We start from the raw sequence: 14,378 nt of genomic DNA on the forward strand, positions 1-14,378 counted from the left end.
GAAGCGTTTATCACGCGGTTGATGTAGTCGTACTCTTCGCAATCCGATCACGATCCAACCGATCTAGTGCCGAACGAACAGCATCTCCGAGTTTAGCACACGTGCGGCTCGATGACGTCTCCTCCTTCTTGATCCAGCAAGAGGGAGAGGATAAGTAGATGGGATCACAACTAACACGACGGCGTGGTGGTGATGGTGGTGGTGGAGCACCGATAGCGCTTTGCTAAGCGTCGCCGGGACGAGGCGGTGGAACTACGGAGTAACGGGAGAGAGAGGGGCACCAAGGGCTTGGTGTATCCTCTTGGGGCACCCCTCCCCTCTATATATAGGTGAAGGGGCGTGGGAAACAGCCCCTCCAAGCCGTAGTGCGTAGCTAAGGGGGAGAGGACTTGGACTCCAAGTCCAATCCTATTCCTACTAGGACTCCTTCCTTTTTTGCCTTCCCTATCCACATGGGCTTTTGAGGACTTGGTGCGCCTAACCCAATAAGGCCAGGGCGCCTTCCCGCAGCCCATGCTAGCCCTCCGGAATCCTCCGGAACCTTCTGAAAGCTTCCCGGTACAATACCGAAAAAATTGCACCTTTTTCCGGAACCCCAAATATGACTTCCCATATATAAATCTTTACCTCTCGACCATTCCGAGACTCCTCGTGACGTCCAGGATCTCATCCGGGACTCCGAACAATATTTGGTTACCACTCATCAAATATCCAAATACTACTCTAGCGTCAACGAACGTTAAGCGTGCGACCCTACGGGTTCGCGGGAATTATGTAGTCATGACCGAGACACCTCTCCGGTCAATAACCAATAGCGGAACCTGGATGCCCATATTGGCCCCTACATATTCTACGAATATATTTATCGGTCGAACCATTATGACAACATACGTAATTCCCTTTGTCCATCGGTATGTTACATGCCCGAGATTTGATCGTCGGTATCTCCATACCTAGTTCAATGTCATTACCGGCAAGTCTCTTTACTCATTCCGTAATACATCACCTCGTGACTAACTCCTTAGTCATTTGCTTGCAAGCTTATGATGTGTATTACCGAGAAGACCTAGAGATACCTCTCCGAAACTCGGAGTGACAAATCCTAATCTCTATCTATGCCAACTCAATAAACACCTTAGGAGATACCTGTAGAGCATCTTTATAATCACCCAGTTACGTTGTGATGTTTGATAGAACACAAGGTATTCCTCCGGTATCCGGGAGTTGCATAATCTCATAGTCGAAGGAATATGTATTTTACATAAAGAAAGCAATAGCAATAAACTGAACGATCAATATGCTAAGCTAACGAATGGGTCTCGTCCATCACATCATTCTACTAATGTCGTGATCCCGTTATCAAATGACAACGCATGTCCATGGTTAGGAAACCTTAACCATCTTTGATCAACGAGGTAGTCTAGTAGAGGCTTACTAGGAACACGGTATTTGTTTATGTATTCACACATGTATTTAAGTTTCCGATCAATACAATTCTAGCATGAACAATAAACCTTTATCATGAATAGGGAAATAAAATAAAAACTTTATTATTGCCTCCAGGGCATATTTCCTTCAATATCCCCAACAGCCACGAACCATAATGATTGATATGAGCCATGGGGGTTGCCAGTAGGTCTCCTCCTTGAGAGAAGATTTTCCCATGAGTTGTTTGAATCTTGGTTGAGGGAAATTTTACCATCATTCCGCAAATTTCTTGTCCAATTTATCAATGATATGGAGAAGACACTTCTAGTCCTTATCTTTGTCACTAGTGTTTTTTGCCCATCCTAAAAAAACGGACGATCGCGTGAACTTTATTTCGCCAAATCTGCATAGACAGGGATCGTCGTCGTCGCTGCTCATCCCACCACTCTTTGGACACTATGTCAACAAAACCATTATGTTGCAACCGATCGCGTAAAAATTTAAACAACGGCTTATTACTTAGATCACAAGTTGCTACGGAGTTTACTAAATGATTTGTGTGTTCAGAGATTGAATCGTTCAAGGCACATATACTATAAGAAGTAATTTGACATTTTGAGCATCTTCGCTAGCTGTAGTGCTATACTGCAAGTGGCTTCAACATCATCGGCAAACGAAGTATCACATCAACAGTCTCACGGTATGTTATGTAGCCCTTTTCTTCTGCTTCATGTTTTGTTGTAAAAAAAAGAGCTTGCATTCCACACGCTAACTGTCGGCCGGTTTGCACGCGGGTTGTCACAGCCCTCAGCCCCCATATAAATTACGAATGATATGCACGTCAGGTTAGCTTTAACGTCTCAGCTAACTAAAAGCTAGCTAACGATCAGACGTGACAAATGAATTGGTCAAAGAGACGACGCAATTAAAGGGTACGACGCTTCCTGGAGCGTACGTAAGTACGTCTCACCTGCTAAAAGCTCATACGTACTGCCATTCTTTTCCCTTCTTTTTCTTCCGAGGGAAGTTGACGCCCGCGCGCGTGCCCTCAAAGGAAGTGGAAATTTCTCTTGCTGGAAGTATATTTATTCGTTTCTAGCTAAAAGTCCTAACGGATTTGAAGAAGTATATTTATTCGCACAGACGAAACGTTCTTAAAATTAACCTGACCTCTCAACGACCGGAAAACCAGGCGTTCCCATCTGCAACTGGCACGGTGAAGAAGGAAACACGGAGCTGGCTTCGCCAATCAGCTGCTCAATCTCGCTATTACGAAATAACTAGCTCCAGCTTATGCGTATGACCGGTTCATACATCAGTCGAGTCAACCGCATGTAACCATCAGGGTTAGTGAGCTGCTAGCTGTTTGTTACTACTACAAAACATCCTTTTTGTGTATCATATCATTACCGAAGACGCCCTTTGATTAATTTTCGCGCCACTGGGTGGGAACGAATTGGTGCCAACTACCGGTGCAGTAACGTTCCAATGAAGCCAAGATAATCATTTGTTAATTGTAAGCACATGCCGACCTATATATGAATTCTGATCTCGGCCACCTATATATAAGTATCTTGCTGCTCGAGCTATAGCAACAGACAAGCATTCTCCACCGATCGAACACTTCTCAGATTTGATCTCTCTTCCTATTTCCAATCTTAGTCAAGAAAGCAAGCTAGCTGCTAGCTTCGAAGAAATAGAAATGGCGGCTGTTGCTGCAAAGCTGCAGGTTTTGGTGGCTTGTGCCTTGCTGCTCCTCGCTGTGGGGTGCCAGGCCAGCCCTTTCTGGCCACTGGAGATCGGCTACTACCACGACAAGTGCCCCCAGGCGGAGGCCGTCGTCAAGAGCGTCATGGAGAAGGCCATCTCCCAGAACCCCGGCAATGGCGCCGCCATGATCCGCATGCTCTTCCACGACTGTTTCGTCGAGGTACTGCAAGAAACCAATTTGCAAACATATGTGCGTACAGCCGATTAGCCAGATTGATTAATTAATCTCGTTGAGTTGATGATGATTAGGGCTGTGATGCTTCCGTCCTCCTGGACCCGACCCCGTTCAGCCCGACGCCGGAGAAACTCAGCCCGCCCAACGACCCTACCCTGCGCGGCTTCGAGCTGATTGACGCCATCAAGGACGCTCTGGAGGCGGCCTGCCCGGGCGTCGTCTCCTGTGCAGACATCGTCGCCTTCGCGGCCCGTGACGCGTCCTGCATCCTCAGCAGGGGCAAGGTAAACTTCCAGATGCCGTCCGGCCGCCGCGACGGCACCTTCTCCAACGCCTCCGAGCCGCTCAAGTTCCTGGTCCCGCCCACGTCCAACCTCAGCGACCTCGTCGCTAGCTTCGTCATCAAGGGCCTCAACGCGGAGGACCTAGTCGTCCTCTCCGGCGCGCACACCATCGGTCGTTCCCACTGCTCATCCTTCGTCTCCGACCGCCTCAACACCCCCTCCGATATCAACGGCGGCCTGGCTGCATTCCTGAGGGGGCAGTGCCCGGCCGACGCGACGCCGGGCGGCAATGACCCGACCGTGATGCAGGACGTGGTGACGCCCAACAAGCTGGACAGGCAGTACTACAAGAACGTGTTGTCGCACACGGTGCTCTTCACCTCCGACGCGGCGCTCATGACGTCGGCGGAGACAGCGAGAATGGTGGTGGAGAACGCCAAAATCCCGGGGTGGTGGGAGGGCAGGTTCGAGAAGGCTATGGTGAAGATGGCCGGCATCGAGGTCAAGACCGGCTACCAGGGCCAGATCAGGAAGAACTGCCGCGCAATCAACTACTACTAATCCGCGGGGCAGTACAGCAACTGTGGACGTACGTGCATGCATGGTGACGGATCACTCGACCTAAATGGTTTGCTTCAACTGTGGACGTACGTACAAGCGAGTTCATGTTGTAAAATTTGGCGATTCTTTCACTGCGTGCCTTTTTTTCTTCTTTGGTTATTCCTTGGTTCAATTCTAGCCAAAGCTACGGAATTGTTCGTGTATATGGGGTTGTGCATGTCTAATTGCGAACCAATGTTCTTTGTTGAAAGAATAAAAGTGATGCACATAGCATGTTTTGATGAACAGAAAAAGATCTAGGATGCTTCCAAAAACCTACTCCTGGATTACCTCAGCTGGTGCATAAAACATCGAGAATGTTGCCATCAACGATGACCCGGAAAGGAACTAGTTCCGTTATGATTTTCCATGTAACAACACTAGGAACGAATAAAGGGACTATACATCTGCGCAGTCATAATTCTGAATTTATCAATAGGCTGCATCGTCTGCGTTAGTGAGTGAGTGAGTCCATTGTGCATGTCTGCTAATGATCATGAGTGCCCGCACGGGTTGCTTATTTTCGTATACAATACAAAGTTAGCATGACATATTCCTTCTTATTTTCACGAGATGTAAGTGTAACCACTGGCATGAAACAATTGATACTCCTTGATAACTACGGAGTACGAAATATAATCGTAATGAATTAGCTTTAAAAAAAATCAGCAGAAAGAAGGGGTGGCGCCGATGATTCTCGGAATTGCTGGTTTATTACAGAGAGTCCTCTATGGGAGAGGCAGTTGTTTTGTCGTCCAGTCCTGTAGCCCGTAATATCAGAGGATTAGTACTTGTCTTTTGGCTGTAATAAGTAGTAGTTGTTTCCAGATATTGTGCTTCTTTGGCTTTCACATTCTGTTTTTCGGATTAAGTATGTGGTCTGAGGTTTTACTAGCTTTGCCGAACCTTTATTTTGATGGGCCAGCTGAGACAGATGTTCTGTATTTATCAGTTTCATTTTTCATGAAATGAAATTGGGAGCTATGCTCCTAAATTTGAGAAAAACTACAGTAGCTTTTTTTTACGAGCAAGTTATTTGCTCGAAGGCTGAGCAAGTGAAATGTCGCTGCCGTACGTATTTGACATGCCTTGAAATTTCTTTCACAGGCCTACATACAGCTAGTAAGATCATTAACAAATCCCATCCTCCAGTTTACTGTTTTCTCTATTCCCTTTGCCGTCGTAAAGCGAACCTATCCCATAGGAGAGAGGATTTGTGCATGCAGCTGCGGGGCACCGACCCCGTTTCAATTTTGAATCTTTTGTATCTTTTGAATCGAGCGAATGCCATAGGAGTTTGGATATCCGTGTTTCTTGTGACGAGGGTTTTCAAATAAGACAACTTTTGAGTAGGTTTTGACGGGTTTTTAAAACTTCACCTAGTTTCAAATTCCGAAACTTGATACAAGCGAACGCCAAATCAGCAAGTTACAGAAACCGCACTAGGATTTGTGGCATGCATATTTGTGTTTCCTGCGACGAGGGCTTTTAAGAACACTTTCGAATAGGCCTTGACATTTTTTTTAAACCTCACCATGTTTCAAGTTCTCAAACTTGATACTAGCAAATGCCAAAACCAGCAAGTTTCGGAAACTAAAACTTCAAACATGTTGTGCCCTCGTGCGGAGTCCAGTAATTTTGCAGATCGCGATGCAATCGTGCAGCCGGGCTGGGCTGGGCAGGTGCGTGCCCCTGCAAATTTTTGGGACAAATTCTAATTTTGATCTTTTCTCTCCTCAAAACAGGGTAAAAGAGATTAGAAACAGCAAGGGGTATATGTGTAAGTTTGTGAAGAATTTATTTTATATAAACATGCAAACTACCTCATCCAAATGGAAAAACCTAATGATCCAATGACATGTTCCCCGGAACAAGTATGGCATACATAGTCGCATCGTAACCTTGAACTAGCCACGGTTTATAAGTGGTCAAACTGGTGTCCACGACGTGCAGACTTAGGTTGCATGGGTTTGATTCCTACACTTAACCTTGCACTAATACTAAGCATGGCAAAGATTGACAAAAAAGTGAAGACTTCATGAAGTTTTGAACATTTTGAGGGCGCTCTGAGTTTTTGCGTCTTCTTTGATTTAATTTAGGACTTTACTTTCCATCTATTTCTATTTATGTAATTATATCTACGCCCTAGAGGATGATAGCAAAAAGTTAATGATTTCCATATTCTCTTGGTGACTTAGTTAGGCACATAGCCTACGACCCTCAGGTCTCGTACTCAAGCCCTCAACCGAGTTCCTTCAGTTCCTATGTACACCTGATTGTCAATATTTTTTAGATTAGATTCTACTTAGAATTAATCATAGACTTAATATTTGTGAAATTCTAGTTGAATGCACTAGCTTTGATATTATTTACCCTAAAATATCATATTTCTATCTCTATTTGTGGATACTTCCGCCTTGTCAAAATTTTAAGGTTTGTTTGTTAATTTCCCAATTTTTTTTAAAAAAATGCTATTTAAATTTTAATTATCGTTAGATTTGTTTGTTCATTATTTTTGAAATTATTAGTAGTAGCGAGGGTGCTTGATTGTTTGCCATGTCCAATTGTACTCTTATAACCTTGAACTAGAGATGACACGTAAATGGTCAAATTAGTGTCGACAACGATCAAAGTCACAACCTATAATCTGCTGCAGATAAAAAAATGATTTGTATATTCCTAACATTACATTGCAAATGGCCTTCTCTGAAATAATAATGATAGGATGAAGATACATATGTCAACACGGCTTGTTTGATTTTGTCAAACAAGCCCTGTTTTGATGTTGTCAACCACTTACCCAAATTTGGAATGTGCACTCAGAACAAAACAAAAGGGTTTCTATGCAGAAAGGTAGGTAGAATATTCTGTCTTGGTTTGTCCTTGGTGGCTAGCTAAGTTGGCTGGACTGTGCCCTCCAGCTGAACTACAGAAGTTTTTTTTGTGAGAGTAGCAGACAATACAAGTTTTTTTCTGTGGAAAGCAATACAACACAACTGAGGCACATATTTCCCTCAGAAAAGCATCTCAGACACACATTACAATTTCTTAATCCATGTAAGTGTTAGAATTTAGAAAATTCGTTTGGCTAAATAGGATTGGCCAGGCATATTTTAATGATCAAATCCATGTAGGTGAAACTAAACAACCTCACTCTTGTTGCAAGCCGGTGGAAGGGCTACCTATTCAAGTAAGAAGGAAATAGAGGCGAAATATACTGAGGGCGGGGCACATCTTTTTCAATGGAACATGCGGAAACAGTGAATACAAGGGGATTACTCGCCCACATACTGGCGTTATAAATCATATGTGAGATAGTAATTGTGCTAGGGAGTGTGTTGACACCAGTTTATGGCACGACAAAAAACGTAATTAAGATGGCATCAACTGAAAAAGTGTCTAATATGAAAAATCTTCGTATGATCAAAATGAAAAACTTTGATGTTCGGGTCATCACCATCCGATCTCATCTTGGGGGCCGAAGATGTGCTCGGAGTGCTGAGATTTGGCATTCAGAGTACTGTTTGGCCGATTACGCCTCCAAGACGACTTCATATGTAAATCTGCATAGAGATGGATCCTTGTTGCTTGGTTTGGCATTTAGAGGAATACTACTACAAGTGGCTTCAACATTATTGACACCATTAGTAGCTCATTCCTTGGTTTGTTCCAGTCACATCCACAATTTCACGGCCCGACTCAAAATTCATTTTCACCATTAAAATTTATCACGACGAGTTGCAACTCTTTTATTCTTCTTCTATTTTCAGGAAAGTGAAAAAGAGTTTGTATTCCACACGCTAACTGTCTGCCGGTTCGCATGTGCGCGTTGCCATAGCCCTTATACAGTTTAGCTTTAACGTCTCAGCTAACTAAAAACCAGCCAATGATCAGACGTGCCAAATGAACTGGTCAAAGAGACGGCGCAATTAAAGTGTACTATGACGCTTCCTGGAGCGTATGTAAGTATACATCTCACCTGCTAAAAGCCTAATTTTTTTCATGCTACCAAGGGATTATTAGTTGACGCCCGTGTGGCCTCAAAGAAAGTGGAAATTAACGTACGTGACATCTTCATTAACGCATGATGAAAGCACGGAGTTGAAGAAGACGAAGCACACATGAAACGTTCTTTCATTAACGTATGTGACGTCTCAACGACCGGAAAAACAGACGTCCCCATCTGCCACTGGTACGGTGGATCGTATTGTATCGTATACACAAAACAGGAAAGAAAGAAACACGGAGCCGGCTACATCAATCAGCTGCTCGATCTAGCTATTACGAAATAGCTAGCTCCAGCTTATGCATATGGCCGCTTCATATAGTGAACAGCTAGCCGTTTGTTTACTATTTGTGTACGATATCATTACGGACCGAAGACGCCCTTTGATTAGTTTTCGGTGGGAGCAGCGAATTCAATGACGATCGGTGGCAACAACCCGGTGTAGTAAACGTTCCAACGAAGCCAAGATAATCATTGTTAATTTTAAGCACATGCCAACATATATGTGCATATATATTCTCGGCCAAGCTAGGTCCTCGAGTGTCCACCTATATAAGTAGATAGCTTCCTGCTCGAGGTATATCAACATAAGGCATTCTCCACCGATAGACAACGGGTTGCTTAATTTCTTATACAATACAAAGTGCTCTCTCTCTCTCTCTCTCTCTCTCTCTCTCTCTCTCTCTCTCTCTCTCCCTCCCTCCTAGGGGCGTCTACTCCAGACAAGCTTCTTAATTAAAGAGAGCGAGTCAGCGAGATGGGGGTATTCTCTGACCTAAATTTTTGAAACTAGTGGACTGATATGTCAAACAACTACAAAATAACTCCAGGATTTTTTTAGATTTTTTTGTGCGGGGAGTAAGGGAGTTTTATTCCATAGCCACAGGGTTATAATCTGCTAATACAAGATGATGAATGAAACTAGGTCCCTACGGCAACCAAGAAGCGGTGTTGCATGATGTTAGATTTGAATGAGCTTGTAGACGAATATGTCAAGCATCTCGTATTATGATGTTTGAATTGACTTATAGAAATTGAATGGTCATAAATAAAATGAACTTATATCTAAACAATGTTGTCCGTTTGAACTTCAAATCATATGTACACTTGATTGTCAATATGTTTTAGATTATATTTGGAATTAATCATAGACTTAATATTTGCGAAATTCTTGTTCAATGCACCAGCTTTGATATTATTTACCCCTAGAAATATCATATTTTTTGTCTCTATTTGTGGATAGTTCCACCTTGTCAAAAAATTAACGTTTGTTTGTGAATTTCCCAGTTGTTTAAAAAAAGCAATTGAAATTTTAATTATTGTTACATTAGTTTGTTCTTTAAAATAATTATTGGTAGTAGCAAAGGTGCTAGATTATTTGAGTGTCCAATTGCACTCTTATAACCTTTTGTACTATTATAACCTTGAACTAGAGATGACACATAAATGGTCAAACTAGTGTCGACAACAATCAAAAGTCACAAGCTAGAATCCGCTGCAGATAAAAAAATCCGGCTTATATATTCCTCACATCACATTGCAAATGGCCTTCTCTGAAATAATAATGATAGGATGAAGATACATATGTCAACACGCCTTGTTTTGATTTTGTCAACCACTTGGAATGTGCCCTAAGACCAAAACATAAGTTTTTCTATGCGGAAAGGAAGGTAGAATATTCTGTCTTGGTTTGTCCTTGGTGGCTAGCTAAGTTGGTTGGACTGTGCTCTCCAGCTGAACTACAGAAGTTCTTTTGTGAGAGTAGGCAGACACCACAACTTTTTTTGTAGAAAGCAACACAACACAACTGAGGCACATATTTTTCTCACAAAAATAATCTCAGACACACATTACAATTTCTTAATCCATGTAAGTTTTAGAAAATAGTTTGGCTAAATATGATTGGCCATGCAGATTCTAATGATCAAATCCATGTAAGTGAAACTAAACAAGCTCACTCTTGTTGCAACCATAAAAGCGCTACCTATTCACTAAGAAGGATATAGAGGCGAAATATACTAAGGGTGGGGCATGTTTTTTGATGGAACATGCGGAAACAGTGAATATAAGGGGATTACTCGCCCTCATACTGAATCATATGTGAGATAGCAATTGTGGCAGAGAGTGTGTTGACACTAGTTTTTGACACGATTGAAAGGTAATCATGATGGCCTCAACTGAAAAGTTGTCCAATATGAAAAATCTCCATGCGATAAAAATGAACAACTTTGTTCTTTGGATCATCGCCATCCGATCTCATCTCTGGGCCGAAGATGTGCTCGGAGTGATGAGATTTGGCATTCAGAGTACTGTTTGGCCCATTACGCCTCCAAGACGACCTCAGATGTAAATCTGCATAGAGATGGATCCTTGTTGCTCATCTCACCACTCTTTTGACACCACGTCAAGGAAATCATCATCTTGCAACCAACAACATACAAATTTAAACAACGCGTTATTACCTAGATGGTAATTAAGCTGCTATGGAGTTTACTAAATGACAATCTCTAGCGAAATCGTTCAAGTTACATATAATATAAAAAGTAATACTGACATTTTGATCTTCGCTAGCTATACTACAAGTGGCTTCAACATTATTGACACCATTAGTAGCTCATTCCTTGGTTTGTTCCGGTCGTAGTCCGCGGTAATAAATACAAAAGGAAAAAAATGAAGTATCACATCGACAGTCTCACGGTCTGACTCAATATTCATTTTCTCCCTTAAAATTCGTCGTGGTGAGTTGCAACTCTTTTAGTCTTCTTCTTTTTTCAGGGAACGTGAAAAAGAGTTTGCATTCCACACGCTAACTGTCGGCCGGTTCGCACACGCATTGCCATAGCCCTCATATAAATTACGAGCGATATGCATGTCAGTTTAGCTTTAACGTCTCAGCTAACTAAAAACTAGCTAATGATCTGACGTGACAAATGAACTGGTCAAAGAGACGACCCAATTAAAGTGTACTATGAGGCTTCCTGGAGCGAACGTCTCACCTTCTAAAAGCTCATATTACTACCACTACCAAGGGATTATTAGTTGACGCCCGCGTGCCCTTTAAAGAAGTCCAAAGACGAAGCACAAACGAAACGTTCTTAATTTTTCGATCAACCAAACCTTCTTAATTTAACGGCCGGAAAAACAGGCGTCCCCATCTGTCACTGGTACGGTGGATCATATTGTATCGTATACACAAAACAGGAAAGAAAGAAACACAGAGCTGGCTATAGGGATGCTGCCGGACGTGTCCGCGAAGTCCACGACAGTTCGCATTGATCATTTTTTGTATTAGCATGTTTGTTAAAGTAACCGTGATTAGCTTATTTTTCGGTTTCGCGGACGCTTTCAGACATCGTGGACGCGTCCGCTTGCACTCTAACTGGCCACGTCAATCAGCTGCTCTATACGAAAATCTCTATAGCTAGTATTACGAAATAGCTAGCTCCAGCTTTTGTATATTACCGGTTCATACATCAGTCGAGTCAACCGCATGTAACCATCACGGTTAGTGAATTGCTAGCTGTCATTACAAAATATCCTATTTACGGTAAAATCTCAGTGACTTAGACTTCGAGTGACACAACATATAAAAATAAAAAAAATGAAAAAAATTGCACGGATTTTTACATAAGGTCTCACGAATATAGCATTGGCTGAGACCTCGTTAAGTCTAAGTCGACTGAAATTTAACAATCATATCAATACTGAAGACGTCCTTCAATTAGTTTTCGGTGCCACTGGGAGGAGCAAAGTGAGCGAATTCAACGACGATTGGTGGCAACTACCCGGTGCAGTAACGTTCCAACGAAGCCAAGATAATCGTTGTTAATTTTAAGCACATGCCAACAACATTTTTCGAGTGCCCACCTATATAAGTAGCTTCCCGTTGCTCGAGCTACAGCAACACACATTCTCCACCGATCGATCGACCACTTCTCTCTTCTTTTCCTATATCCAATCTTAGTCAAACAAGCTAGCTTCGAAGAAATAGAAATGGCGGTTGTTGCTGCAAAGCCACACATTTTGGTGGCCTGTGCCTTGCTGCTCCTCACCGTGAGATGCCAGGCCAGCCCTTTCTGGCCACTGGAGATCGGCTACTACCACGACAAGTGCCCCCAGGCGGAGGCCGTCGTCAAGGGCGTCATGGAGAAGGCCATCTCCCAGAACCCCGGCAATGGCGCCGCCATGATCCGCATGCTCTTCCATGACTGTTTCGTCGAGGTGCGTGCACTGCAAGAAACCAATTTGCAAACATGATATACAACCGATTAGCCTGCCCGTACTTGACTAATCTCGTTGAGTTAATGATGATTAGGGCTGTGATGCTTCCGTCCTCCTGGACCCGACCCCGTTCAGCCCGACGCCGGAGAAACTCAGCCCGCCCAACGACCCTACCCTGCGCGGCTTCGAGCTGATTGACGCGATCAAGGACGCCCTCGAAGTGGCCTGCCCGGGCGTCGTCTCCTGTGCAGACATCGTCGCCTTCGCCGCCCGTGACGCGTCCTGCATCCTCAGCAGGGGCAAGGTAGACTTCCAGATGCCGTCCGGCCGCCGCGACGGCACCTTCTCCAACGCCTCCGAGCCGCTCAAGTTCCTGGCGCCGCCGACGTCCAACCTCAGCGACCTCGTCGCTAGCTTCGTCATCAAGGGCCTCAACACGGAGGACCTGGTCGTCCTCTCCGGCGCGCACACCATCGGGCGTTCCCACTGCTCGTCCTTCGTCTCCGACCGCCTCAACACCCCCTCCGACATCAACGGCGGCCTCGCCGCGTTCCTCAGGGGACAGTGCCCGGCCGACGCGACGCCGGGCGGCAACGACCCGACGGTGATGCAGGACGTGGTCACGCCCAACAAGCTGGACAGGCAGTACTACAAGAACGTGCTGTCGCACACGGTGCTCTTCACCTCTGACGCGGCGCTCATGACATCGGCGGAGACGGCGAGAATGGTGGTGGAGAACGCCAAAATGCCCGGGTGGTGGGAGGGCAGGTTCGAGAAGGCCATGGTGAAGATGGCCGGTATCGAGGTCAAGACGGGCTACCAGGGCCAGATCAGGAAGAACTGCCGCGCAATCAACCACTACTAATAAGTGGAGTACGTTGCGCACGTACGTGTATGCAACGTGAAAGATCTCAATGGTTTGCTTCAACCTGCAAGCGAGTTCATGTTGTAAAATTTGGCGATTCTTTCACTGCGTGTCTTTTTTCCTTCTTTGGTTATTCCTTGGTTCAATTCTAGCCAAGCTACGGAATTGTTCATGTATATGGCGTTGTGCATGTCTAATAGCGAACCAATGTTGTTTGTTGAAAGAATAAAAGTGATGCACATAGCATGTTTTGATGAACAGAAAAAGATCTAAGATGCTTCCAAAAACCTACTCCTGGATTACCACAGCTGGTGCATAAAACATCGAGAATGTTGCCATCGACGATGACCGGAAAAGGAACTAGTTCCATTATGATTTTCCATGTAACAACACTAGGAACGAATAAAGGGACTATAAATCTGCGAATCATCAATCTGAATTTATCAATAGGCTGCGTCGTCTGCGTTCCAAAATAGATGACCCAACTTTATACTAACTTTATACAAAGTTGGATCATCTATTTTGGAACGGAGGGAGTAGTTCCATTATGATTTTCCATGTAACAACACTAGGAACGAATAAAGGGACTATACATCTGCGAATCATAAATCTGAATTTATCAATAGGCTGCGTCGTCTGCGTTAGTGAGTGAGTGAGTCCATTGTGCATGTCTGCTAATGATCATGAGTGCCCCGCACGGGTTGCTTAATTTCATATACAATACAAAGTTAGCATGACATATTTCCTTCTTCTTTTGACGAGATGTAACCACTGGCATGACACAATGGATACTCCTTGATAACTACGGAGTACGAAATACTCCCTCGGTTCCTAAATGTAAGTCTTTATAGAGATTCCACTATGTGGACTACATACGGAGCAAAATGAATGAATCCATACTTAAAATGCATCTATATACATCCGTATGTAGTTCATAGTGAAATCTTTACAGAGACATATATTTAGGAACGGAGGGAGTATAACCGTAATGAATTAGCTTTTTTTTAAAAAAAATCAGCAGAAAGAAGG

General features: G+C 43.9%; 2 protein-coding genes across 2 annotated transcripts; both read left to right on the plus strand.

The window, feature by feature from the left end:
- Positions 1-2,900: 2,900 nt before the first annotated feature.
- Positions 2,901-4,615, plus strand: LOC109736544 (peroxidase 2-like). Its single transcript, XM_020295758.4, has 2 exons — positions 2,901-3,358; positions 3,448-4,615. Exons 1-2 carry the CDS (start codon positions 3,131-3,133, stop codon positions 4,216-4,218), a joined length of 999 nt encoding a protein of 332 aa, XP_020151347.1. The 5' UTR covers positions 2,901-3,130; the 3' UTR covers positions 4,219-4,615.
- A 7,542-nt stretch (positions 4,616-12,157) lies between these two features.
- Positions 12,158-13,983, plus strand: LOC109736543 (peroxidase 2-like). The gene is made up of 2 exons (XM_020295757.4): positions 12,158-12,484; positions 12,579-13,983. The coding sequence occupies exons 1-2, from the start codon at positions 12,257-12,259 to the stop codon at positions 13,347-13,349; spliced, it is 999 nt and encodes a 332-aa protein (XP_020151346.1). The 5' UTR covers positions 12,158-12,256; the 3' UTR covers positions 13,350-13,983.
- The last annotated feature ends 395 nt before the right edge of the window (positions 13,984-14,378 follow it).

Source organism: Aegilops tauschii, chromosome 1 (genome assembly GCF_002575655.3).
Source record: "Aegilops tauschii subsp. strangulata cultivar AL8/78 chromosome 1, Aet v6.0, whole genome shotgun sequence".
NCBI classification, from domain to species: domain Eukaryota; kingdom Viridiplantae; phylum Streptophyta; class Magnoliopsida; order Poales; family Poaceae; genus Aegilops; species Aegilops tauschii.

Coding starts and splice junctions, on each gene's coding strand:
- LOC109736543 (XM_020295757.4), top strand. CDS start 12,257: ATGGCGGTTGTTGCTGCAAAGCCACACATTTTGGTGGCCTGTGCCTTG. Junction 12,485..12,578: donor TCCATGACTGTTTCGTCGAG/GTGCGTGCACTG, acceptor AATGATGATTAG/GGCTGTGATGCTTCCGTCCT.
- LOC109736544 (XM_020295758.4), top strand. CDS start 3,131: ATGGCGGCTGTTGCTGCAAAGCTGCAGGTTTTGGTGGCTTGTGCCTTG. Junction 3,359..3,447: donor TCCACGACTGTTTCGTCGAG/GTACTGCAAGAA, acceptor GATGATGATTAG/GGCTGTGATGCTTCCGTCCT.